Genomic DNA, 27,061 nt, shown 5'->3' on the forward strand with positions numbered 1-27,061 from the left:
AGGTGAGAACATAAACTTAAGATTAGCCGGCTAAACTTAGGTTTATTTTCGACGAGGTGTTAATGTTAGTTTGTTCTATCTTTAGCCGGCTAAACTTAAGTGTAACCGCAGGCCCGTGGCTAAAAATGTCGGGGTGGGTAGATTTGGTTACTATAATACATGTAAGGAACAGGGCGAGTGTTTTCTGGCACTTCGCCGGCTGCTGCCGCAGCACGCTCGCTGCGCTCGCTCGGCTCGTGCGGGTCTTAAGAGTTCTAACCTAACCTAACCTAGCCACCAGCTTTCTGCCCTGAGTCGGGGTGGGTAGATTTGGTTACTATAATACATGTAAGGAACAGGGCGAGTGTTTTCTGGCACTGTGCGGGCCCCTCAAGCCCTCCACCGGCCCGGCGCTAACCAAATCTACCCACCCCGACATTTTTAGCCACGGGCCTGCGGTTACACTTAAGTTTAGCCGGCTAAAGATAGAACAAACTAACATTAACACCTCGTCGAAAATAAACCTAAGTTTAGCCGGCTAATCTTAAGTTTATGTTCTCACCTACCTTTAGCCGTGACATGTATATGTTTTGCAAAGGATTTAGTCTGATATATGTAACTTTTCGTATTGAATTTAGCGTAAGCTTGAGAGTCAGCTTTAATTAAAGTTGCAAATGCTGAGTAAACGGATCGTAAGCAATGCAGGAGAATTAATTGTGTGAGATATGTAGATCAGGGCTAAGTCTTATAGAAATGCTGGATGCATTGCAGAATAGAGGAGCTGGGATAAAGTACTAACGTTCTCTGCTATTTGTATGTAGCGTTGCTTTGACTTTTGCACTTGATTAAAATGATTCTCCTTGTAATTAAGAGCAAGCTTTGTCTTTGATATTCCATTTATTAACGGTTTTAGTAAAAAGGATTTATGATTCACGTATTTTCTGAAACAGAATTATGATTGTACATGGAGCGTGGAGTAAACGGGAATTAAAAACTGATAATCTAAAACATATTTCAATAGTTAAAACACAAGTCCAATAGACACTAATTGGGGTCAATTTATTCCGATATTCTCGAGTAAAACATCTTGAAACATGGATGTTTTATTGTTCACCAGTGAGGTCACGGCTATGCGGCCGGCTGCAGACGCTCCGGCGTCAACGTGACTCATCTACAGAAACTGCAGATGAACATTATAACACGAAGAATTAGTTCTACCTATATAATAGATATAATATTTAGCTCATGCAGATCTTACTTACACGTGTAAAAAGTACTGTATCTATAGTGATTTCGAAGGTCACGATATAATGTTAAGAATTATTTTTTGATTATATCTGTATTCGTTTCTTTATTACGAATTACGTCTCGTTGTTTTGTTTTTCTTTTTCTACGAATTGGAAATGGAGATGGTATTGATAAATACAATTTGTTTTCTTGTTTCACTTAAACATCACAATACGGAGATAAATGAAATTAGAAGTCTGTGTGGTGAAAAATGTAAGTCAAACATTTTCTTTACATAAAATTATTACAAAAGCGACGGTAATAAACCTCAATCCGACGAAGATTCGTGTAATCTAATTCAACATAAAGATGTATGATACAAAGCCCTTATACAGTTTCATTTCTCGTGTTTTGTATAACCGTTCCGAGCAGCGGGATGCACTAAGCATTGTCTCTGACCCAGTTCAGTTGCAGTCTGCTCAGTGCTTACACTAACTGTTGAATATTTCAGCCGCTAGTTTGTATGTATGTACGTATTTACCTCGCTCCGAGTATATTGAAATTCAGAATTCAGATTCGATTTGTGAACTTGCATGATGTTGTTGAAAATGGAGCGTTTGATATTTAATGTGGGTGTTGGAGAAAATTGGAAGGCTTCTTCACAAAAAAATATGAAACGTTGGTTGGAAATATGTGTAACGCTGTTCTAATTTTGCATTTCTCAAATTAAAGGTCGTAGATTTTAATAATAATTTTTAATTTATTATCACGGAGAAATGAAGACATCTATCACAAAGGCATTACTATTAGGTAAGTAGTCTGTGAGAAGGGTATCAACAGCGATTTATGTAACTACACTTTATAGTGAACCTTCTTAATCCACGATCAACGTTAGCTATAAGACAATCAAACCATCTCGAATTTAATAGTTCAAGAGAAGAAGCTCCCGCGAAAATCGGTTCTCCCATCTTTACTCACGGCACGTAACATCGGTTCAGATACAAGTTAAATGTTAATATGAACATAGTGACTAGTTTATATTAGATTCTGTAACAGTTGTCGGTACGTGATTGTGCTTAAGGCTGTCCATTGATCGATTCGTGCTCTGTAGTTTTGTGAAGTCAATATTATAGTAGATGGTTAATATAATGTATGTAAGCTGTTGCTTGTAAAGCTCTATCTATAGCAAAAACTAACTGGTGTTCTGTTGAAGTAGTTCCATTGTTTGTCATAGAATATTTGAAAGCTGTTTATCGTAAACATCTCTTTACCGATCGGAAGAAACTATTGCTCTGTACACTGTAGAAACTAATAACGTACAAGCATGTGATCGTAAAATACATATGAAATTTAACAAAAGTTAATTATTTGTTAAGGTTTTAATTAGTGTAGTTAATAGATTAGTTCAATAGCCTTAATAACCTTAAATTACACAAGTATTCCATTCCCATTATTATACTTTATTTTACAAAATTATTTTCAGTAGAATAAAGCAGAATACTCTCGAGATAAAAGTAAAGTAATTTTACTTAATAAAATCCCTCTCTAATTAAATTAAGATCGTTGCCATGGTAACGAATAACGCTCATTTAAAGGGACGAGTGCCGCAACAATGGAGAATATAAGAAAATACTTTAATCAAACGGATGCGCAATATAAAAACGATTTCTATTACACATTTCGTATTGTCGGCTCTCACAAACGAAATTATTGGATATGCGCGACGCGCGCGACTGCGCGACCCGCGACGTTACGAGAAATGACAATTTATTTCCCATTCTTTGTATAGAATACAGGTAAATTAGCTTGGAGAAATTTTTGCGTTTGTAGTAGTGTATGGTCAGCAAATAAAATAAAACAACATTTTATTTTTAGTTTTTATTTTATACAGGGTTACTTGTAAAACACCAGCAACCTCGCAGGACAAGATAGCTAACATTAAAGTAACAACATTTGTTCTACGACTTTTGGCATAACGCAATAAATTATTTTTAAATGATTTTTTAAACTTTTATTGTACTCTCCTTACATTTGTAAGTCTATGTTCTATTAATTATCGGATGGACGACGCGACGCCCCCTTCCCGCTCTCGTTCGCTTTTTGTTTACGTAATTTTTGGGAGGCGTAGAGTTTATAATATTCAGACGGAAAATTAAATGAATATTTATTTTTGTATGAAAATAAAATCTAACAAATTATCAAAAGTTGTAGAACAAATGTTGTTACTTATGATGTTAGCTATCTTGTCCTGCGAGGTTGCCGGTGTTTTACAAGTAACCCTGTATATATAAGGGATTTTAAATTAAACTATATGTGTTTCTCCTCTGAAAAAGATGAGACTTTATTTTAATATTTGCACATTTAACATACATATAACTTTTACATTAACAATGTTACTAAAATGAAAAATTTACTAACCTGAAAAAGAAACGACATTTAAAGTTTAATTCTTTAGTTTGAGAAGTCAAAGGCTTGCCTCGACCATGTTTTAACACTGGAGCCATATTGAATTAACAATATAAAGTTACAACACTTACACACAAATTAAACACTAGTTATGGCCCTGCCTTCATACAAAACTGCTGAATACGCCGTTCGCACGGGAATAGAATGTGGATGCGATTTCCCTTAGTTAGCATCCAAGCTTACGTCTTTATAATTATTAAACTGTATAAATTCATTCTTTAACTCCGGTCTGCATCGTGCAGACATGGGTGTAAAAGTCTCATTTTAGCTATTAAATGTAGTTTTTAAGTACATCTGAGTTTTCATTTGGGGCCTCCGGCTGCGGGACATGTAATTCACTTCAACAAATATTATAACAATAATAACAAATAATAACAACAATCATCAATTAAACTACGTACATAATAATTATAATTTTTGAATGAAATGTGCTTTATGTTCTAACGTTACCAAACGACTGCACGTGGCACCTGCGGACAGCGTAAACTGGTTTATTCTGGTTTTGTGCGTGTTTCCACTTTCCACTATCAAGTGACGATTTATTTATTTGTTTTGTTTCGTAATTATTATGGTCAAATATTAATTATGAAACAAATTATTATGGACACGATATTTTATTGTTTCACGGTAGTCGCCTTGTCGTTTGCTCAAGGACGTAAAATTGAATGATATATTTTTTTTTATAAAGTCAAAACCATTTTCTTTCAAATAAAAACTTGTTTTTATTGAAAACAAAAGTGTTGCTAGGAATAAGTATAAAATTAAATAGTAATGTTAGGATATCGAAACATTTTTGTATAGGCCAGAACGATATAGTGGAAACGCGCTCTAAGATCTGAGTAATATACACACCACTACATATGCAAAAATTTCTCCAAGCTAATTTACCTGTAAAATGTTACATTCGCAAAAGTGAGATAAATAACAACATTTTATCGTGAAATATATTTAATATAATATTAGTATTAGAAATATTTGTTATAAAACTAGTGTCTGTACCAGGTTTGGCACATTCGCATGCGTTTTACTTTCTTCTGTAGAACTAGCATAGCGTACAGCAAGGCTTCTGCTGTAGGGGGACAACCAGGCACGTAGATATCCACCTAAAAATATGAATAAGATTAGTAAAAACTATTATTATATACCAGCAATAGAAAAAGTAATGATTTTCGTTATTTTTAAAACATTCTTATTAGGAACTATTTTAATTAAACCATATTGCAGAGGACATGGGACGTGTCCTTTTGAAAAATAAATCTGATGAAAGCTAACAAAAATATGCGCACAAAATATTGCTAAACCTAAAGCTCTTTGATCTGATACCCTGGCGTCTGAATTTGGCCGAATTTTAATGCCCAATACTACTACGCAATAAAGTCATCGATACAAGAAGCATGAACCTCGTTAAATAAATCGAAGTCGTGAGTGTAATGAATGTGGAGAGAGAAAACAGTGGCTTCTCGGAAGGAGAGGAAATTCCAATTAAGGCGCCCTTACCCAAAATGTATGTTTCTAAATCATGGTTTTTGGATAGAAATCATCATATTTAAAATCCAAAAAAAATATATAGCACAGATAAACGTTTGATCTAGTGACTTTTTTGGATAAAAACACAATATTAAACATTTAACTCGATCAAAAAAAAATCAGAAGTAACATCGATTTTGAAAGCATAATCAGTTTTATGAGAATTAGGGGAACGCTATGTTTATGAAAATTTTACATTTCATTTACTAATCAGGTTTTACAGGGAAATTTTTGGATAGATTTATAATTTAGCCCTTATTTTTTTCTATATAAAATATAATACGTAAAATGCGACTCGCGCGCACCACGTCAGTGCCGCCAGAGTCCAGCCGGACGTCATCGAGGGAGGACCTGTGCTAGTTTTGCTCCCGACCACGTTGTAGTCGCCGGTCGCGTATTAGAACCGAGCGGCAAGTAAAACGGCGAGCACGGCGACGGTATAAATAAATCAGTAGTTTGATTTTATTAGTTATCCTAGGATTATTGTTGTAAATATAAATTAACTTCTTATTCTATACTATTAAACGAGCAATATTTGCATATTAATATATTTGTTTGTAAATACAGTGTGGAAATTTTCGATGGGCCCTGGGTGAAAGTACTAGAAATACTGGAGATAGCAAATTTCCTTTATTTTTAAAAAGAAATAGAACTGCATTCAAAGATTTTCAAAAATTCATTTTCTTCGACCGGGAATCGAAAGAACTAAAAATGTAAAAAAATAAAATTTTCCATTTTATTCTTCAAATCAACTGTAATGTATAAGTTTGATATTACAATTATTTGTAACTAGCGACCCGCCCCGGCTTCGCACGGGTTTAATGCTGATACTAAATACACTACAGAAAAACTGTGAACGTTGTATATAAAAACATAGCGGCCCGCTCCGGCTTCGCACGGGTATAAAATATATAGCCGGCCGGTACCGCCGCAAACGGTACGTCCCGCAATTTTTTAATTTGTAATATCTTCGAAAATATTCACTTAAATCATACGGTGTAAAGGGCCATATAGATCTATATTAAATGAACAATGTAATCAAGGTATTTAATTGGTTAAGGATTAATGCTGTATTGGTTAAAATCGCTTCGAAAATTAGCTATTATTTGTCGTAAAAAGTAAAGGACAAACAAAAGTTATTGTGGGTTATCCATAAGAGATAGACATATACCATCGCGGATTTTTTTGTAGACCTTTTTAATGTGTATAATACTTAGTACATTATTTTGATAAAACTCGAAGGGTGCCTGCGTTTGCAATGTAAGCGGAAAAAATGTAATTTTTTACGACATCACATTAGAAACCTCAAAAATAACAGTACTTCTCCACTATTTAATGGATGTTGTTATACATATAAACCTTCCTCTTGAATCACTCTATCTATTAAAAAAAACCGCATCAAAATCCGTTGCGTAGTTTCAAAGATTTAAGCGTACAAAGGGACATAGGGACATACGGACAGTGAAAGCGACTTTGTTTTATACTATGTAGTGATTTAAAATTATGTTTTAAAAATTACCTTGCCTGAGATCCTCTTTTTTATGGGTTGTTGAATAGGAATAGCGGCAAAGTTTTGAAGTACTTTAGTAGAAAGACTATTATGATGTTGGTTGATCTGTATTCAATGAGTATAACAAATGTTATTTTTATGAAACAACAATCCAAGATGGTTCCGACGTTAATTTGACCTTTTTCGTGATGGGTGTCATTTTCATGGTTTTTGGGGTAGCTATTAGCGAATATGAGGTAAAAACTAAAATCCAAGATGGCGCCGACGAAAATTTTACATCATTTTTCGGATTTTCCGGATATTTTCCGGGGATTTTCCGAGCATTTTCCGGGCATTTTCCAGGCATTTTCCACGCTTTTTCCGGACATTTACACCCATTTTCCGGATATTTTCCAGACAATTCCCAGACATTTCCCTGGCATTTTCCGGTTATTTTCCGGGATTTTCCTGACATTTTCCGGGAATTTCCCAGGCATTTTCCGGGGATTTTCCGAGCATTTCCCGGGGTTTTTCGGATGTTGCCCAGACATTTTCCGGACATTACCCTGGCATTTTCCGGATATTTTCCGGGAATTTTCCAGGCATTTTCCGGACATTGATGCGTGAAAATGTCCGGAAAAAGCGTGGAAAATGCCACTTCAAATTTGCGAAGTTATTAAAGCAGAATACCAAAAAAGAAAAAGAAAGCTAAAAATCTTTCATATTAAAATGTATACGGGATATTCATATTTCATACTTAATGTATGAGAGGGTTTAAAGATAATTTTTTTGATATTTCTCGATTTATTTTTAAAAATTTATTACGGCCATTTTACTCATTAGGTTAAGTACTTTCGATATCAGTTTAAAGTTTTTTGTTATCTGTAATACTTACGGAAAAATCGCCTGTGCACACTTAACGATTACACCCTGTATAAAAATGAATCGCAAAATGTGTTGGTAAGCGCATAACTCGAGAACGGCTGAACCGATTTCGATAATTCTTTTTTTATTATATTCCTTGAAGTACGAGGATGATTCATATGTAGAGAAAACGTAAATATTATGTACCACGGGCGAAGCCGGGGCGTACCGCTAGTATTATGATATACATATATGATAATAATTAATAATTCATAAAAAAGTATTTTATACATTTCTTAAAAAGCTTCGATATTGTATACAATAATACAAATTATTAATTGATTATTATTCAAATTGTTGTAAAATAGTCACACTTTTTTAAGTTGGTTGAATACACTAACATACTTATTACATACTTATATTCAATTATTATTTTGCCTTTTTATTTGTTATACTTTTAATTATTATTACCAATATTTTCAGAAGAAAATAAATCAATGTACTTATCACTTATAACTTTAAATGTATTTATAAAATAGACCAATAAACCAGAAGCGTTCTTTATGTTTAGATGATGGTGATTCTACAATAAAAATGTTCGATTCCATGATATTTTTATTTCTAAGAGCAAATATTTTTACGAGAAATTAACAATAAATTATCTTTTATATTGTTTCTATCGATTTGAATAATAAAATAAAATTTGAAAAAGGAATGTTTCCTTTCAGAAAAATTTTCTATCCCTAGTATTTCAAGTACTTTCCTTTCAGGGCACATCGAAAATTTCCACACTGTATATATACAAACAAATATATAAATATGCAAATATTGCTCGTTTAATGGTATAGGATAAGTAGTAAATTTATTTATCAACAACATTCCTACGATAGCAAATAAAATCGAACTACTGATTTATTTATACTGTGTCGTAATCGCCCGCCTTCATAGGTCACCGGAGTTCATGTCGCGCCGGCTCCAACGCAACGCGGGCGCGAGCCGTCTCAGTTCCTAAAATGCCTAAACTTTCTCTACAAGGGCCCCTTAAACCAGTGAATTGTACCGGAGCTTACTGCGAACAAATTGCAAACGTTGAGCGTCGTTCTTGTAATTAATTAAAAAATCTCCGGCTCCTTACAGTTTGCACTGGGTCGGTTTATGTTTTAGTACATTTAGATATCGTTTAGATTGAAAGTATTGTAAGATTGTGATTTCGGTTGGACGGTAGTGATGAAGTTGCAGTTTTGCGTTTATGGAATGAGCGTCTTGAAATAAAAATTTTAGATTTAAGATGACCTTGGTGAAGTTCTTAGAAACGTAATTTGCAACAAATTCTTTGCAATGTCTTTATTTATAAATAATTATTTCGTAAAATAGCGTGAAGCAATTTTAAATATGACAATACGGTATTTCATACATACGTTAATTTATTCGGCGTTACATGTAACACGAATCATGCAGTCATTATGTGCATACATTTTATGAAAACTTACACGCATGTCGCTCTTCGTGTACTACAAGCATCGTATAATAATTAACGTATGAAGTTTGAATATCACAATGTTACTTATAGCTCTGTATGATGATGAAGTTAATTGTTGAAACTAAATTGTAACAAAAAAATATATTCTCTAATCAAAATTTTCCACTTTTCCGTACAATATTTAATTTACTGTTTTGAATACAAGCATTATTTGGAAAAAATAAACCCTTCAAACCTGTGGTGTTAATTGCTCTATATAGTTCCCATTCCGGCATATACATACCAATTTATAATACTATTATTCCAACTAACCGGTATAATCCTGTCAGCGCCGCGTACAGTGGAGTACGTGTAGTGGTAGTACCCGCCGCCGTTCGCGCAGCTGCCCATCGACACCACGTACTTGGGGTCGGGCATCTGGTCGAACGTCTTGCGGAGGATCGGCGCCATCTTGTTGGTGACGGTGCCGGCGACGATGATGACGTCAGTCTGGCGGGGAGTGCCGCGGAACACCATGCCGTAGCGGTCCATGTCGTATCTGTAAGGAATATTGAGAAAGCAAAGTTATGAATGGTGTGACATGCATTTTGTAATAGTTTGGTTTGAAAAAGTAGATGTGAGTTTCGTCTCGGTTATTTTCTGTAGAAATTGCTTACTGTACAGTTGTTATATGATGATTAAAAGCACTTATAAAAGACGGCTTAATTAAAAACGCTTATAGAGTTCAAGTTTAACAGATATGCATAAATGTAATTTCTTTGAGAACCAAGAGATATGGTTAACATACAATGATACAATAGCATACGTATACGACTATATAAAGTAGAATAAATTTGCGTTCCGGGTCATAAATGTTGAAATTACCATACAGACCTTCACCTTATTTAACCCTTTTAGGAGATTGGATAAAAAATATTCCTTGCAATAAAAAAATATTACCTTCAATGAAAAGACAGGTTGACCGTTTTTGATTGTCCATTATTTGTCATTTAAAGGAAAATTTTGGACTTATTCTTTATCTGCTCAGACAAAATGTCATATGACTTAAATTGTTTCAGTAGAAGGCAACATTATTCTTTACGATAGGCTACAATTTAGTCGTTTTTATTCCGCTTTAATCCAGACAGGACTGGCACTAGTACTGAATATAACCATTTGTATAGGTGATAACTATAAGGGTGCGCTGTTAGAATAACATTGGGGTGCGACGTCGCGTGACAGCGCGTGTTCGGTTTCAATCGCACTTACATCGATTGTACTAAAATGATTGTGTAACTTTGTACGTGAGCCGAAATCTGAGTTATGGCATAAATCAGTTCTTGAAAGGCAACTGAAAAGAAGTAAAGATGAATCTCTATGTCTTATTGTATATTTTGTAATAATGTAAATATGTATTCGCGTACTTATTATTGCAGGCTGTGTTCATCTCTAGAAGGTCTAGCACCTATTACTTGTGATGTATCATAGAATGACCATATCTATTTTTGTAGTGCTATGTCCAGTTTGGTGGACCTTATAAAAAAAAAATAATGTTTTTGGTTTGTGTTTCATTATATGCTTTACATTTAGTAATTAAAGACCAAGCATTAAAACATGCAATGCATTTAACAAGCATATTACAACAAACAACAATCATTATAAATTAACATATCGATGTTTTGAATACTTTGTAATAAAGTAAGTATAAGACTCTGGAATTTTTCAGTTCGTTTGTTGAGAACACAGCCATACCATATATTATGAAAATAAACACTTACCTAGAAGCAGCATAGTGCATCATCTCCAAAGCACAGCAAGCCAGACCAAACGTTAGAGGCCATAGGGAGCCCTGTCTGCCCCAATTCAGTATATCGTCCATGCGAGCCACCACCCATTCCATTTTGGACTGTAATTATTTAAATGTTATAATTAACGTAAACAAAGTGAAGAAATATAATATGACTAAAAATTGAGCATGCAAGATGCATGTTATCCAGGACGGCAATAGTAATTAGCTACTAGTTGAATTTTCAAAATAAATTGTCGCGAACGATGTTTACTTTAAATAAATGCAATATTATAGCACCGCAGCGAAAATATTAAATCAAGATTAGGCCCAAAACTTCGCTCGCCAACGTCGCAATATGGCGGCGATAGATAAATTACCAATTACTTTCGGAACACAATTTACATTCGCTTAGCAAACTTCGACTAAACTTGTTTAAGTCGAGCCTAAAGATGTCTATTTAGATTTTTTCTCTGAAAATCTTTGAAAATTTACTCCATTGTTCAGATAAATTGGATTCTTGTTGAGATTTGAAGGTAATATTGTTAGGAAAAGTTGCTCGTTGAGTATATCATCCTCTGCAAATAAGACATGACTGTGAGACTATTATTGCTACAAACAAAAACAATTTTTCCAATAGCAAATGAAATAAAATTTTAACCTTACACAGAATTATCTCAAGCCAGATTTAAACAACACCTAAAAATCCGTTATTCTTATAAACCTTTGGCTATTGTGGGAAGATGTTTACAGGAAGTTTATACGGCGAGATTAAAAATAAACGGTCGAATAAACGCAAGAGAACAACTCTCTATGATCCTGAAATATTTGTTGAATGTTGAGCTGCAGGTGGGTTTTAAAACATGAGCATACAGCGAGTACTAGTTTTTATAGAGGTTCCTTTTTCTGGGTTGGTTTATCCTTAACGCAAAGGATTTAAAAGGAAAGTTTTTTATTGTGCTATTGGTAAGATTTTCGAGCAAGTCCTTCAGCAGTCATTCAGTCTTATTACAAAATATTTGATAGGTCAAATCAGTACTTTTTAAATATTTATATTCATTTAAAATGGTATCAGAGATTTCTTAGTTGTAACATTTAAGTCCTGTCTCTTGTACATAACCATTTATTTATCTTAGTTAGGGCCGATTTTTCAATGCTTGGATAAAACTTATTCGTCGAATAATGTATAAAACTACCATTTTAAAAACGTATTCTAATTGCCCGTATTTGATAGTTTACGTGACATTTTAATATTATCGTGTAATACTTTATTGGACGGATAAGTTTTATCCAATATTTAGCTAGCTAGCTTTAATATTGTACTATATATATTTTAGAATAATAACTGGATTATTTACAAAGCATTTGTTATATACAATTGTAATGAAGTAAAATAAAAGGATCGTATTTATGAGGCATGCTTTAGAGTTTAGATATAGGCTATCGTGTAAAGTAAAGTAAACTACCTATAGATTTCATGTTTCCTAATATTTTTTAAAATCCATAAAATTAGCACTTAACGAGGCCTGGCCTTTTCTTGTTCAAAAAACTTCTTACTAAGAGGTCTATTGAAAGCAAATGTCTCTTAGTAAAAGGACCTTAAAATAAACGATACCTACATGTAGGGTATACCTCCCAAGACCTAATTCCAATAAAATCCGTCCGTCCCGTCCATTACCAAGTCGGATACTCTTTAGTAATTGGATCGGACCTAGGTTCGACCAAGGTGACACAATGTTTAAGTAATCAGTTTAGTTTGTTAGGTAATGTTACGTTAAGGATTGGTGTACTAAGGCGGGGTGAAAACGGACGGGTAATGGGGTTGTTGTTGTTTTTGATGGTGTTAGGAAATATTTGTAATAGGCAGGAGAATGAAATAATGAATATACGAAGAAAGGGATTGTAACTGTGATTACACAATAGATTTTCTATTGTGTCTGTGATTCCGGGGCCTGAGTTATTAATATGTATATGTATGTTAACTATATCTAAAATTCGATATCTATGTAACAATATCTAAAATTCGATATTATTAAGTAAAGATTGAAAATTAAATTAATGCTGTAAATTAAAAAGCTAGCGCGCAAGAGCAACTTTTGTCTCCGCAACTATTTTGTCTCTCCTATCAACTCTATGGTGAGTGCTCTACGCGCACTTTCTTACTAGCCCATAGGGTTGATGGGAGAGACAAAATAGTTGCGGAGACAAAAGTTGCTCTTGCGCGCTAGCCCAAACGCTATATTGTTCTATCTTCAACTTGTAAATCTTTTAACAAGTTTGAAGTATAATTTTGGACAATTGGAGTTCAATTGAATTAATCTTTTATAACTTAAAAGTAGGTACTATATAATTCGATAAAATCAGAGTATCTATTTTATTTTATCTTGTAATTTGGAGGAATATTTCTCTCTTCAGGTTCTATATGAATCTGATAGAATTGCAATACTTTGACGATGATTTTCATTTCAATCAAATAAATAAATAAATAAATATTGTTAGGTACTATAGTAATTGTATATGTATACTAAAAGTTTTAGTGTTAATAGAAAGCACTAAAACTTAATCGATTTGACTATAAAACACATTTTATGTTGCTCTTTAATTTATAGATTTACTAGCGGTCCGCCCCGGCTTCGCCCGTGGTACTTACGTTTTCTCTACATAAAAACCATCCTCGTACTTCAAGGAATATAATAAAAAAAGAATTATCGAAATCAGTTCAGCCGTTCTCGAGTTATGCGCTTACCAACACATTTTGCGATTCATTTTTATATATAAGAGAAGAAGAAGAAGAAGAAGATATATTCTCGATGGAAATATAATAGCTCAGATATACGTGACAACTAATACTTATAAATTAGAAATTATTTTTAATGAGCTTCTGGCCGCTCGACCTGCTGGGTTTTAGATTACCAATATTTTCAAAATGGGTTTAGTATTATAGAAACTTATATAAAAAGCTTTTGATCTCTATATTATAAGTACAGATTTATATCTATCCACTCTAGACGAGCAACTACATAATCTTTTATATTTATCAACTAGTATTGTATAAGAAACTATACGATGATCCCATATTGTATTCAATTCAATGACAAATAGTTACCTGACCGGGATAGTGGAAAGGCGAATACCGTCTATTCTCTCCAACTTTATAAGTCCTGCCTCCTGGTGGGTTCACATAGTACTTTTTCTTTGGTGGAGTGGTGATGGCTTTTCCCTTCCCGCCTTGTGACTCGCCTTTGCAAGGGTTGCAGTACGGTCGTAGTAATTGTAAGAAGTGCTGGTGCCTTTTAATATGATATGATTATTTTTTATTATATGTTATATTAATAAAGTTATCGCAAGTTGAATGGTAAGGTTGAATTCTCATTCTCTTGCATATTAAATTGTCTGTAACTATGTTCTTGCAAGTGGTTGTATTATTATTAAACTACAAAAGAAATGAAATTGAGTTCACAAAATAATGGAATAATCTTATATATAAAATTCTCGTGTCACAATGTTAGTCTGCATACTCCTCCGAAACGGGTGGACCGATTCTCATGAAATTTTCTGTGCATATCGGGTAAGTCTGAGAATCGGCCAACATCTATTTTTCATATGTACCACGGGCGAAGCCGGGGCGGACCACTAGTGTACATCTAAGAATGTAGTATTCATAATGATAATAAACATTTCAAATCGTTTCCTAGAAATAAACAGAACAAAATGTAACAACTTTACCTACAATGTAACCAGGCTCCTACAAATAAACAAATTTGAATTGTATTTGATTTTCAATAGAAAATCTATTCTCGCAAATAACGAATTTTGTTACGAAAAATTGTAATCCGATTTGCTATGGAATCTTAAACGCTTAAACCTGAAGGATTAAAACTTGAATTGTTAATTTTACCCTTTCAAGAAAGTTTAGCTGAAATATTGAAGGTAAAATCTTTGTAAAATAGAGATTTGGATTTTCGTTCCGAGATTCAATGGTCGATTTTATGAATGGTTTGGCACAAGTATAATTGTTAAGGGTTAAGAGCTTTTTCGTTGATTCCATCGACTAACATACCTTTAGTTTGCATATATATTGACCCTTTATTTATTGTACCCTTTTTGCAATTCTAAATTCTATAAGGTTAAAATGAAGTTATTTGTAGAACAACCTACGCCTGTACTAACAAATGTTAACCCTAGTAACCTCATAAAATGTATTAGGTTTATAATAGCTATGCTAATAAGGTACCTATGAAAACATATTCTCCACGCGTTCGCTGAAAACATATTATTATTTTTGTACGTTAATAATTTCCAAACCGAACTTTGTGCTCTTGATGGGCTGTCAGTGCTGACGTATGACAAATATGGATCGTGACAGGCAATTTTTTTTCTATTCTATTTAGTCTGTGGTTCGTCCGAAAATTTTTATCGCGAAGAGGTTTCAAATTGGCCGTGCGTGCCGTCAACGAGCGATGAACGTCTGCGATAATGCTGCGGTACGATTGATTGTGACAAGATTTATTCTGGTTTTATATTCGTTTTGCGAATACTTTTTTTGAATACACATTGCGTATTCCATCGTCTGGTTACGTGATTACTCTGTCCCTTTTACATATATGGTAAGCAAGAGAGACGGCATGTGCTAACAGAAAAGTAATAGAATCTGAAGCCATTGATTAGTGACTCGTATACGTAGTTCCGTAGTTGGCCAAAGGGATTTTCCGATGACGTAGCAGTTTCATTGTCGCGTCCCAGACTGTCTGCCTTTTAAACTTTTTGTGAACCGGCCGATTTATCAACGTGAGGATCATGTAGTTCAATAGGTTTTCTTTTTCAATTACATTGCTGTTCTGTTATAATTTAAGAGTCATGTGAATGTTAACAATACATTAGAAATAGCCTACAAATTAATCTTAGTTATTATATTCACTTCATTATAAATCTAGAAGCAAAATGAGATGACGATAAATTCCAGACACAATTCATCAAAATTGTAAATCATTTGTTATTATAAACTTCGCGGAGGTTCGTAACGAGGTTAATTGATAAGCAGGTCAAATTACTCATCTTTTATACACTACAATATTTCATGATATAATCAATAGTCTATTTGTCGGGGATTTAATTAAGCTCGGATCTTGCGGAGAAGCCGTGAGATGAGGCGTGCTTATTGGATTATGATACAACTGGATTACGCCGGTTTTCCTTAGTGTTTCTATAGGAAATAGGGCGAAGAAGGTTTATTTAGTCACACATGGTGTGGTGGATGATGTGGAATGGGAAAATGACCGAGATAAGCTTACAATTCTAGTTGACAGTAGAAGATAAATACAATATGTTCTTTCGTGAACAATCAAAACAGTTAATATCGGAATGACTACTTTTGGCAAAATATGCTGAAAATTTTTTGAATTTTATTTATAGGGTTTATATGGCGATTTCCAAAATACTTTATTATAATGTCCACGTAAATGACCAGTTAAAAAATAATAAAGCTTAAAAATGTTTGTTTCTCACCGTTATAAAGCATAAGAAAGTAACCTAAAAAAATCGATAACCTGTATTATGTAAGGCGGCTGAAAATACATAACCGCGACCCAATTTGAAAGTAAATAAAAATTGTCGCAAGTCGCAACCAATAAATAAAAGTTCTCTGATGGATTCTATTAACGTCGGATACGCGTGTAAAAGGGATTTTTAATACAAACTTTCCGTAGGAGAGACCGATGTCGCATATTGATGAGTTTCCGACTCGAGACGAGAATAATAAATACTTTCTTCGTTCAAGTTGACGGGATAAATTATTAACGTTATATGTGAATGTAATATGGTCATATTATGCTGAGAATATGGGTCAAATAATTGTATAAGTCGATTTCAATAAATATAATATTGTCTTTATATTAGAAATCAATTTAGTTTCTTAGAGCCATGGCCCATGATCAGCGTCATGATGCTGTGCCGAACGTTATCCTTACAATGTTGTAATCTCGTCCTAATGATGTAAACATTCTCAACAAAACAAATTCTAAAAATATTTTTTTTGCTCTTGCAAGAAATGATACCTCAATTTGTTTAAATTCCTGACGCATTGCCTGTTTACGCATTTCCTTCGCGAATTCCTCTACATCCGTATTTGTGAATACGTGAAGTTTCGTAAAACACACACACACACATATTATGTGAGTTAATTAAATTGTTACAACCAAAATACATTCGTCAGCATTGTTTAGGCATTTGTGAATTTCGTCAGAACCTGAGAAAGGTATTTTGGGCATTTTGCGGGTTGCGTGTTTAAATGTTACGATTAAGGTATTTTTGGATAAAACACCTTTTAAATAATACGTTTGTTCTACGTTAATTCTTTTTCGGGTTCGAGGTCCGATCTATTTTTATATTCTATTTAAAGGTTGCGATTTCGGTGTTGATAAGGGAATGTGACCTTTGTTTACGTTAACATTTTATTTTGGTTTTTAATACGTCATACCTAATGAGTCTTACTCATGAAATGTATTAACTATTTATGTCTCATAAATTATGAAACAGTTAAATATAACTTCCAGTTCCTTAATCAAATACAATTTTAAGCTACAACTAGATTAACAATGTAGAAAATAATATTTGCTACGAACAATACTTCGTAGAAGCCTACAGCTCGAGCTACGAGAAACGTACATTCCTTTGCGTCACACACACATCACACATCTGCATAAAATATTAATAAACGTTCTATATAAACTGTTTATTCATTATTTCTTGATAGATAGAGATTTCACACAAGCGTTTTTACGTTACGTTGCAATTAAGCAGCTTCAATCAAAGAAAAGTGCCTCTATGTTGGAGATATTTGAGTGGCTGGATAAGGTCAGCTGATAGTTCAAAGGTTGAAGCACCATAGCCGAAGTGGGGCTTTGTCGTGGCCGACTAGATCAAGACCTTGTCGGGGCCACTAACGATTTGTCACCTACAAAGTTTTAACGCTATCAGCAACAAAGTAACTGGTGGTTAACACTTATAATTTTAGTACTAATTAATTAAATTAAATTAGAGATGGTTTTAAATCTTAAAATGATACATGTTGATTAGTTTTGTATAACACTTCATAACTAACCTGAAAGACTCGATTAAATTGAAAGCTCTGTGACTGCAATACATGTTAAAGACGATATAGACTAGAGTAGATAATTTTTGAAACAAAAAAAAATCGCAGTCGGATGAAACCCATTAGAAAAGGAGGGGAATATGATAAAAATGTAAGGAAAAATAAATTACGGTCAATCCGAGTTCGGGAAGCGGGAGGGGGGAGCTTTTAAGAGAAAAAAATGGTTTCTCTCGATTTTCGACAAAACTACAAGTCCTATAGAAAAAAGTTCAATGGCAAAGTTGTAGGTAATTAAAAGTTCTACAACTTTTTTATTCACAATTTTTTCACATAACCTAAAAATTTAGGTGAAAAATTCAAAAAACCAAGTTTTTGGTCTTTTATTTCTATCTACTTCAAAATTTATTTTTTTTCTACGAAATTTGGTGGAAACTTACTTTATTATGTCCCAAATACACTGTAATTTATTTGATTGAAAATATTTATTTTTTCGCCTTATTTTGAATTAATACCAAAAAAACAACCTAATTTTCAATCGAAAAGTCACCCGTAAAAATATCAGCTTTTTTCAAAAACTTGGGGTGCCTTTTATTCATTGAAATCTCTACTTTCATATGGTGTAAAAAAAATAAACACCACCATAGTAAATGTTCTCAGGAAATGCATACAAACAGTCTGAAAATTAGCTTTTACTAAATCAGGCACACTTCTCGAACTACCTGAAATGTTTTTATCGACATCATTTTGCTTTTGAATATGCTGTAAAATATTAAACTTAGAACAGATAATTATTTTTCTTTTGAAATATTACCGAAAAGCCGATACAAGAGAAGATATAGAATTCAAGAAGTGTGCCTGATTTAGTAAAAGCTCATTATCACACTGTTTGTATGCATTTCCTGAGAACATTTACTATAGTGGTGTTTATTTTTGTTTACACCATATGAAAGTAAAGATTTCAATGAATAAAATGCACCCCAAGTTTTTGAAAAAAACTGATATTTTGACGGGTGACTTTTCGATTGAAAATTAGGTTGTTTTTTTGGTATTAATTCAAAATAAGGCGAAAAAATAAATATTTTCAATCAAATAAATTACAGTGTATTTGGGACATAATAAAGTAAGTTTCCACCAAATTTTGTAGAAAAAAAATAAATTTTGAAGTAGATAGAAATAAAAGACCAAAAACTTGGTTTTTTGAATTTTTCACCTAAATTTTGAGGTTATGTGAAAAAATTGTGAATCCAAAGTTGTAGAACTTTTAATTACCTACAACTTTGCTATTGAACTTTTTTCTATATGACTTGTAGTTTTGTCGGAAATCGAGAGAAACCATTTTTTTCTCTTAAAAGCTCCCCCCTCCCGCTTCCCGAACTCGGATTGACCGTAATTTATTTTTCCTTACATTTTTATCATATTCCCCTCCTTTTCTAATGGGTTTCATCCGACTGCGATTTTTTTTATCTTTTCATTATTTTCAAAGGCTTCTACCCCAGTCTAATATATGTAATTATATTTTTAAATCAAATATTAAGAAAACACTTAACAATTTTTGTTAGAGTACAGTAATTTAAAATAGATACAATGATGCTTAGTGGATATTAATTTAAACTTAAGTATCATAAAGGTCAATTTTAAATACTTTTAGATTTAATGATTCCTACCTTTAATTACTTCATAATTAGAAGAAAGTAATAATGAAGCTTTTCATTTCAAAATAAAATTCCATTATCTTAAAATTAATGGAGGGTGACTAAGGTTATTGGATTGGCTTTTTCCTTTTTATTACGGAAGACGTGACAATTAATATTTTTAAAAGGTTCAGGAATTTTCTTTGTTATTGTGTTTTCTCGAACAAGCGATGCTTCAAAATATGTGACTTTATGTAGCTACGCAATATTTATTTTTAAAAACATTATATAAAAGCTATGCCTTTGAATAATTCAATAGATTGAGAGCTTATTTAAAACTTTACTATCACTGAGCTAGAACGAAAGTCTAGACTTGGTTAAAACTTTCTAACACTTTCTTTAGAAACTTTTGCAATGAAATCACGATGATAGCACTTGTAAGAACTAAGTCCATTTATTTTTTACACGTGACATTGCTTTGAACAATATTTTTATGCTTTGGTATTTTTATATACAAGCTAGGCTTTCTAGGCGATTAAATTAAGTTAAGCACTCTTCAAACTTTCTCTATGAAAGAATCGTGTCCACCGGTGCAAGAAGAAAAGTTGTGTGTCGAAGTATTGAAAACTTTTGCTGGAAATCTATTTATGTTTGGACCGTCCGCGTCGTCAAGAAAAAACGATACGCTCAGTGCTAAACATCAAACAATAGCAAAAAATAATATCACAGTCATCTACTTTCCCTACCTTCATATAATATCAGCACCGGGGCTACAACGTACAAATAAAAAGGTTTCAGTTATTACAAACGGACCTCATTACTGTCGCCAGCGTACACTATGTACTAGTACGCAACCATAGAAATCTAAATAACAAGACACATAGAAGTGCTCTAATGTCATAATTCGTATGAAAACCGCTGTCGCCAAAATCAACACATTCAAACCGAAAGCTAAACAGTACACACAAGTAAACTATGCCTTTTATTGGACAGCTTGATTTTAGTGAAAACTAACTTATCTATTAAATTAAGCTTTTGAATATGTATCCTAACGCACGAATTTACGGTTTATTTTAGAATAACATCCCTAAGGATATGAGACTTTTTGCTCCAATACGAACAAACGTGATAATAAGAATGGTCGACTGTGTCATTCATTGTTATTTCGATTACTATGGTGACACTCGTAATACTTGTAAATATTCTATAATTTTAAGGAAAAACGGCATTATTTCTAAAAAAATATATTTTCCGATGAAATATTATTCCTTTATAAGTATAATTACAACTTGTGGAAGAATTTCCGCAATGGGAATTGCTGAAACACACCATGTATACACTCATACGTCTCCAGAGCAACTGAACAGTGACGAATGCACTGGTGATGTGCAAATCACCTGAGTGGCGACAAGGTCACGCACGCTTACGACTTCTAGTGTCTTGTTATTTAGATTTCTATGTACGCAACCAAAGCTCCCTTTGTAGTGTGCATACCCAATAATTGCTCGCTCACCGCGATAATTAATAGCGTTTGTTAGTCTCCGCACAATGGACCAGCATTACGGCCAGTTACTGACGGTAAACGGAAATTAATTATGCTTCATTAGGAGACTTAGACGCTAAGTGGGAAAATGCTTTTTTACCGACAATCTTCGTCGTTAATTACTTTTTGTTTTTTGTCCGCGATCGATGAGCTTTACGCGTTTTATCTAAGATTATCTGTTATTTTTTATCGGGAATGTTTTGAATACTTTGCTTAAATGCTGGGAACGCGATAAAAAAGACAACGCTTTTATTCAGCTACCAAACAAACTCAAACTCGAACTCAAACTACGAAGTCATTATTCCTTAGCTCTCAATAGCATTGCGGTAGATATTTTCAAATGATTACGCTGCCTCGTTACGTCTCGAGTGCGCTGTTCTATGAAAATGCTGCATTTCCAATAATTCTCGAGAGTCCTGAGGGATTCGAATGCAAGTCCTATATTCTGCTGCCGACTCGATGACGTAATAGTAATGATCACTATTTTCTGTGGAAGAGGATTGCTTTGTGACATTTTATGCTTTTTCTGTATGGTATGATTATTTCACAGGATTATTTTTATATTTTGTTGTAAGTGATGTTCTATATACGTGTTTCAATATTATATTATGTTCCAAATAACCCAAATGTTTGTTGATTTAAAATCAAATAGAGTGGAAAAGGCATACACTTATTTCTTGTTTTACTATTTTTGATTGTTAACAAGATTTTCAAAGATTTTTTACCCAAACAAGTCAATGTTCAATTTTATATTATCATCAGTATAATAATTATTCTCTAGGTGTTTGTATATTTTGTCGATTATAAACGCCATTGGGATTAATATTGTCCATATTTTTCTCCTGAAGTATACTTATGCTATATGTTTATAAATAATTGGTACAGCAGAGAACAAATGTGATGAATAGTTTGCGACGTGAAGGCAATTTTCCGGTGCACCGAACCGATGTACTGCCGTGAGATAGTATTACCTCAAGTAAGAATTGCGATGAACAATTTTCATACTTCAGACTTTTAAATAGTGTAAATAAATGGTATCTGCATTCGATGATGTGGGTGTATATCATTTTAAAATAGGAATGAAAGCAGACACTTCTGTAAAATATGATAATGGTTTGTGTATTCAGATGTAGGTACTGAGAGATTGTTAATATGGTTATGAAATAATACAAAAGATCAAATGAAATAATTTATTTAAATCACAATAGGCTACGTCATGAAAAGGATATTCTATGCTAAGCACTCGTAGTATCCGAAAACATTTTAACTTTCAAGTGTCTAGCTTTCAATTTCAATATAAATGAAGTTGATCGAACATTATTGCTAAAGCCGAAACCAATATTTGTCAAAACAGTGTAGAGTGTATAAACGAATCAGTAAATCGGATGGAGGTTATCCAGTGGGATTTCAGTCTAACCGGCTGACAGCTTAACTTCGTGCACAAACTTGGCACAAACAGACGGTTTGACAACATTTACTTTGCTAGTTCTGTTTTGATTTTGCGATATTAATTTCGATTTATTATTTATTTATTGTGCTATGTTGTTTACTTTGATACAGGGCTTATTTTAAACTTTGACTTATCTCGTACTTTAAGTACATTTAAACCTCCATAATATTACCAATGACATTTATTAAAACCAAAAATTCCAATTGGAGTTGTTCCTAATGGACCATTCGTTGTAATAGGTTTCATGCAACATAAAAATTCAGAAATTGTTTCCCTTAGACTACCTTTTAAGTAAGATTTTCTATTATCATTGTATTTCTATCTTAGCCTTATCCTTACACATTTGCTATAACATAATCTTCATGTTCCAGGCTATGCACCCTACGCGTGACGCGGTTGCGCGTGTGCGGCGCGCTCGGCGAGGCGGGCGGCGGCGCGGCGGCCGGCGGCGCGGGCGCGGTCACCCTTGCGGCGCGTATGCACAGCAGCAAGCGCACACTGCGATCAAATGATATCACTATACCGCCAATGGATGTCGAACTGGACCTCTGCTTCTCGCTGCAGTACCCGCACTTTGTCAAACGCGATGGCAACAGGTTAGCAATACACAACGTTAATACGGACACAAATTTAATAGGTGCCTGAATCTGTAGTAAGAGGACACACCGCTCGAATGACATCACCATTCCGCCGCTCGATGTCGAGCTGGATCTTTGTTTCTCGCTGCAGTACCCGCATTTCGTCAAACGCGATGGCATAAGGGGCCTTAGACAAAGTAACAATTAAAAAACGATAACGAAAATGTATGGGATTGACATTAGATAGACCACGTGATCTAACGCGGCGTATGTCAATCCCATACATTTTTGCCTTTTCTAACTTCGTTATCGTTTTTTAATTGTTACTTTGTCTAAGTTAGCTACGCATATCTACCATATATTGAACTGGTGCTTAAAGGTACAGTAAGAGGACACTGCGATCTCACGATATAACAATACCGTCGTTAGATGTGGCGACTTCTGCTTATCACTGCAGTACCCGCATTTCGTCTGTTAGCTACAAATTTAACTAACTATACCTATATGATATGTCCATGAATTGGAGATGAAAATTCTTCAATGTCAATTAAGTCATTTATCATTCAAGAAATAATGGAAGATGTTGTGAATTATTAGACTGCTAATTATATGCTGCTAGAAAAATATAAAATGAATTATACAGCTGAAACCTTGCCAAATACTCTATCCATTACAATTCCAAGCTATTCAATAGTTCGTCCATGATATTCTTTACGACATCATCTATTCTCCATAGCTGTCTTAGGCCAATCATTTGGAAGCTTTTCATATAATAAATATTTATTGGCTTATAAAATATGTTCGGTTACTCATCGCGGCTGGTTTACGACTTGAAACATTCTGAGTTATGGGCGGTTCAAATGTGAACAGCAATGATATTTTAAGGTCGAGGTTACGGATATTAGTGTTTTGCTATATTAGGGTGCTATTACATTGTCTTGTTAGGAACACGTCTGTTAAAATATTTCAAAGAGCCTTTATAAATAGGGATAAAAAGCTCTCCGCACTTGTTTTTCCGGCCGTCTAGACATATCTCCTTAAAGGAATTTAATACTGTACTTAAGTCGACGGATGTCCCTAAAGTGATATTGAATCGATATCCCTGAACAAGCAGTCTATAGTACAGGCTAGAAGAATATCATTCATGTTTGAAACAGAAAACTTTCGATAGGTATATTATTTTAACAGTTGATATAATTGAGATAACAAATGCAGTAGGATATAATTCTATAAAGAGTTTGAATACAAATGCTACTGTACACATTCAATCAATTTAAACCATATTGTGCTGTGAGAATAAATCGAAATATTTACCTAAGACATTCAGAGTGTACTTTAAAAGTATTATTTTTTGTCAAAGTAAACAGATTTTAAATAAAAATTGCCTCTCCGATTTGTGCAGAGAATAAAACCACTGCATAATGCATAGAAACATTGTGTGAAATTACACGATTACCCTAACCCATATAGAAATATACATGCGAATGGGTACCGTTTCCTCTACTGCTTTCTTCACTGCACGTTAGTACATACGTAGTTTAACCGTGAAATTGGCCTTCAACGGCGTGACCCCTTTTAGTCTGAACTTGGCTTTATGGGTGCCGTGCTCTGTTTTTATGTTTATTGATATTAAAATAGCAATGCGATTTTGTAACGCAGTAAGTTTTAAGTGTTTGTAGTGTCAGACACAGTTTTTAAGATTGCAGTGAGGATAATGTTGGCTTTTAGTTTGTGGTTATTCAAGCATTCGTATGGCGTCAACTGTCAAACTTACAATGCAAAATTAACACTTTCGTTTATAATATGTATTAGCTTTAGGACTGATTTTTTAACTTATATGTCAGTTAAAAAGACAAATAATGTATGAAAATATAATTCAAATAGGCAAAGGAGTACGGGCTTGAAAACACCGCACAACACACATTCATTTGTCTTCCAAAGTTTCAACATAAGCTCTATAGTTTCTGTAAACCAGACAAAACAAAAAATACTTTGCCTTTCCACCATTTATGCCCACATTCTTTAGTACCCTGTATTGTTTATAATCTGTCGTAAATACAGGTAAAGCGATCAGGATATTAGGCGCATTGCCAAGTTCCCATACAGAAATGAGTTTGCTCGTCGCCGGCTTAGAAATCTAATAAGACCGGATTTCCTGGAGTCGAGCTGATCTGGCTGTATGTAAGGGATAAAATATAGGAAATTTGATGTAGGAATTCCGTTACGACGAAAATATTTTTCTTACAATAGTTCATTTTTTTTGGATTTCGCATTGAGCCTAAAAGCGTTAGTGCTTGTTGTGAATGAACTACTCGTACGTGACTTGAATTTAACTTTGTAATGTCTTTGAGGTGTGTTGAACGTTATTCAAAGTATTGAAGTAACATTATGCGTTTTATAGCTAAGATCATTCTATAATAAAATATCAACTTCGTTTTATCCTCAATGTTTTTGCATATGGTTCCCTTTGTAATATATTAACAATTTTTTTATATATAAATTTAACTAAAATGAGGATCAAATTAAAATAATGTGCGCCATAATTCCGGATAAGAGTTTCGCGTGGCATTAAATTTGAATAATATTTTACAAGTGCAGTAAGCGCGACGTGTAATGAGAGTCCCGTCGTTCCCGGTTCCCGGTTACATTTTATATAAGTTTTATAGCTGTCGTGTCGGAGCCGTGTCGTAAAATTTAAAGGGGAAACGTCCTGGCTTGTTTATTTCGCGTCTACCGTAAAATATCATTATGGGTGCGCAAATTCATGCGTGAAGCTTTTGCTTAGGCAATCTATGTAAAGAAAAGAATGATCAAACAATCATGTACTGATCAGTACTATTTATTTATTTATTTTATTTATTTGATTTGCCAACAGATGTACATCTTATATTTATAATATACTAGCGGTCCGCCCCGGCTTCGCCCGTGGTACATGTTTACGTTTTCTCTATATAAGAACCATCCTCGTACTTAAAGGAATATAATAAAAAAAGAATTATCGAAATCGGTTCAGCCGTTCTCGAGTTATGCGCTTACCAACACATTTTGCGATTCATTTTTATATATAAGATTTTGAGTATGTGACATAATTAGCATGCATAGCAAGATGTAGATCCAATTACAGGCAAATACAACATGCGTTTTTGAGTTGTATCAAATTATAGCTTCTAATCGTAGTGTAAATTCTAATCAGAAAACATTATTCTTATCAGTATAATTTTTATGTAAAACGTTTTTATATGCAAACAAACTAAGGAAGTTGATGTCAACTTTTGTACTATTAAATAATCTATTATGTTCCCGACAAACTCTAGCAATGACGCTGTTGAAGCCTAAATTGGTTCTATATCTTTTGACAAAAAATACATTGGTTTTCCTAGAGTATCTCCTCGGAACAGCTATATTAATTTTTGATAGAAGATTAGGACAAATGTACGAATTAGTAACAATTTTGTATAACAACATTTGATCTGCCATCCATCTCCGATGTTTAAGACTTTCCATTTTAAAAAAGTTTAATCTGAGGTCGTATGATTTTAAAGATTTAAGTTTTTGTTGATGAACAGTAAGTAGATAAAGAAATTTTTTCTGGACAGACTCAAGTCTCTTTATATGACATCGATAAGATGAGAGAGATCTTACTAATGAACAGTATACAATTTTTAAGGATAAAATACTTTTAAACATTTTGCAATTCCTCCATATAAATCCAAGAAGTTTTAGAGATTTCGTAACTATATTATTAATATGATGAATAAAACCTAGTTTTTTATCGAATGTTACTCCTAAGTCTCGCACCTGGGGTATCTCCTCAAGGATGGTATTATTTAAGGAATACATACTATGATACTATGATCGTTGGGGTAACATATTTTTGTTCGCGAACTAAATTTATAGCAGGATCGTAATATAAATTTCAAGTGGTACATTGGGAATGGAACCATAGTAACTATATAATGTGAATCAAAACTT

General features: G+C 33.6%; 2 protein-coding genes across 3 annotated transcripts in view; one reads left to right on the top strand and one right to left on the bottom strand.

Annotated features, from left to right (window-relative positions):
- The window catches only part of KrT95D (phosphofurin acidic cluster sorting protein KrT95D), a 125,479-nt gene that overhangs the window by 78,275 nt on the left and 20,143 nt on the right, over nucleotides 1-27,061 (top strand). For both annotated transcript variants that reach the window (XM_090112758.1, XM_090112759.1), the window contains exon 2: nucleotides 22,883-23,107. In XM_090112758.1, coding sequence (XP_089968884.1) covers nucleotides 22,883-23,107 — 225 coding nt within the window. The remainder of the gene's footprint in view (nucleotides 1-22,882; nucleotides 23,108-27,061) is intronic.
- LOC149900459 (NADH dehydrogenase [ubiquinone] iron-sulfur protein 7, mitochondrial-like) lies at nucleotides 4,617-10,914 on the bottom strand. The gene is made up of 3 exons (XM_090112757.1): nucleotides 10,790-10,914; nucleotides 9,345-9,570; nucleotides 4,617-4,775 (listed from the first exon to the last, which is right to left on the bottom strand). The coding sequence occupies exons 1-3, from the start codon at nucleotides 10,909-10,911 to the stop codon at nucleotides 4,659-4,661; spliced, it is 465 nt and encodes a 154-aa protein (XP_089968883.1). The 5' UTR covers nucleotides 10,912-10,914; the 3' UTR covers nucleotides 4,617-4,658.

Source organism: Colias eurytheme, chromosome 18, assembly GCF_061535395.1.
Source record: "Colias eurytheme isolate Ceu_HAF_F1 chromosome 18, ilColEury1 Martin Lab GWU primary, whole genome shotgun sequence".
Taxonomy (NCBI): Eukaryota; Metazoa; Arthropoda; class Insecta; order Lepidoptera; family Pieridae; genus Colias; species Colias eurytheme.

Bases quoted from the DNA above. Each gene is read 5' to 3' on its own strand.
- LOC149900459 (XM_090112757.1), bottom strand. From the start codon at position 10,911: ATGGAATGGGTGGTGGCTCGCATGGACGATATACTGAATTGGGGCAGA. The intron at 9,571-10,789 runs GTAAGTGTTTAT...TATTCCTTACAG, and splicing joins ATGCACTATGCTGCTTCTAG to ATACGACATGGACCGCTACG. The intron at 4,776-9,344 runs GTTAGTTGGAAT...TCATATTTTTAG, and splicing joins GCGCTGACAGGATTATACCG to GTGGATATCTACGTGCCTGG.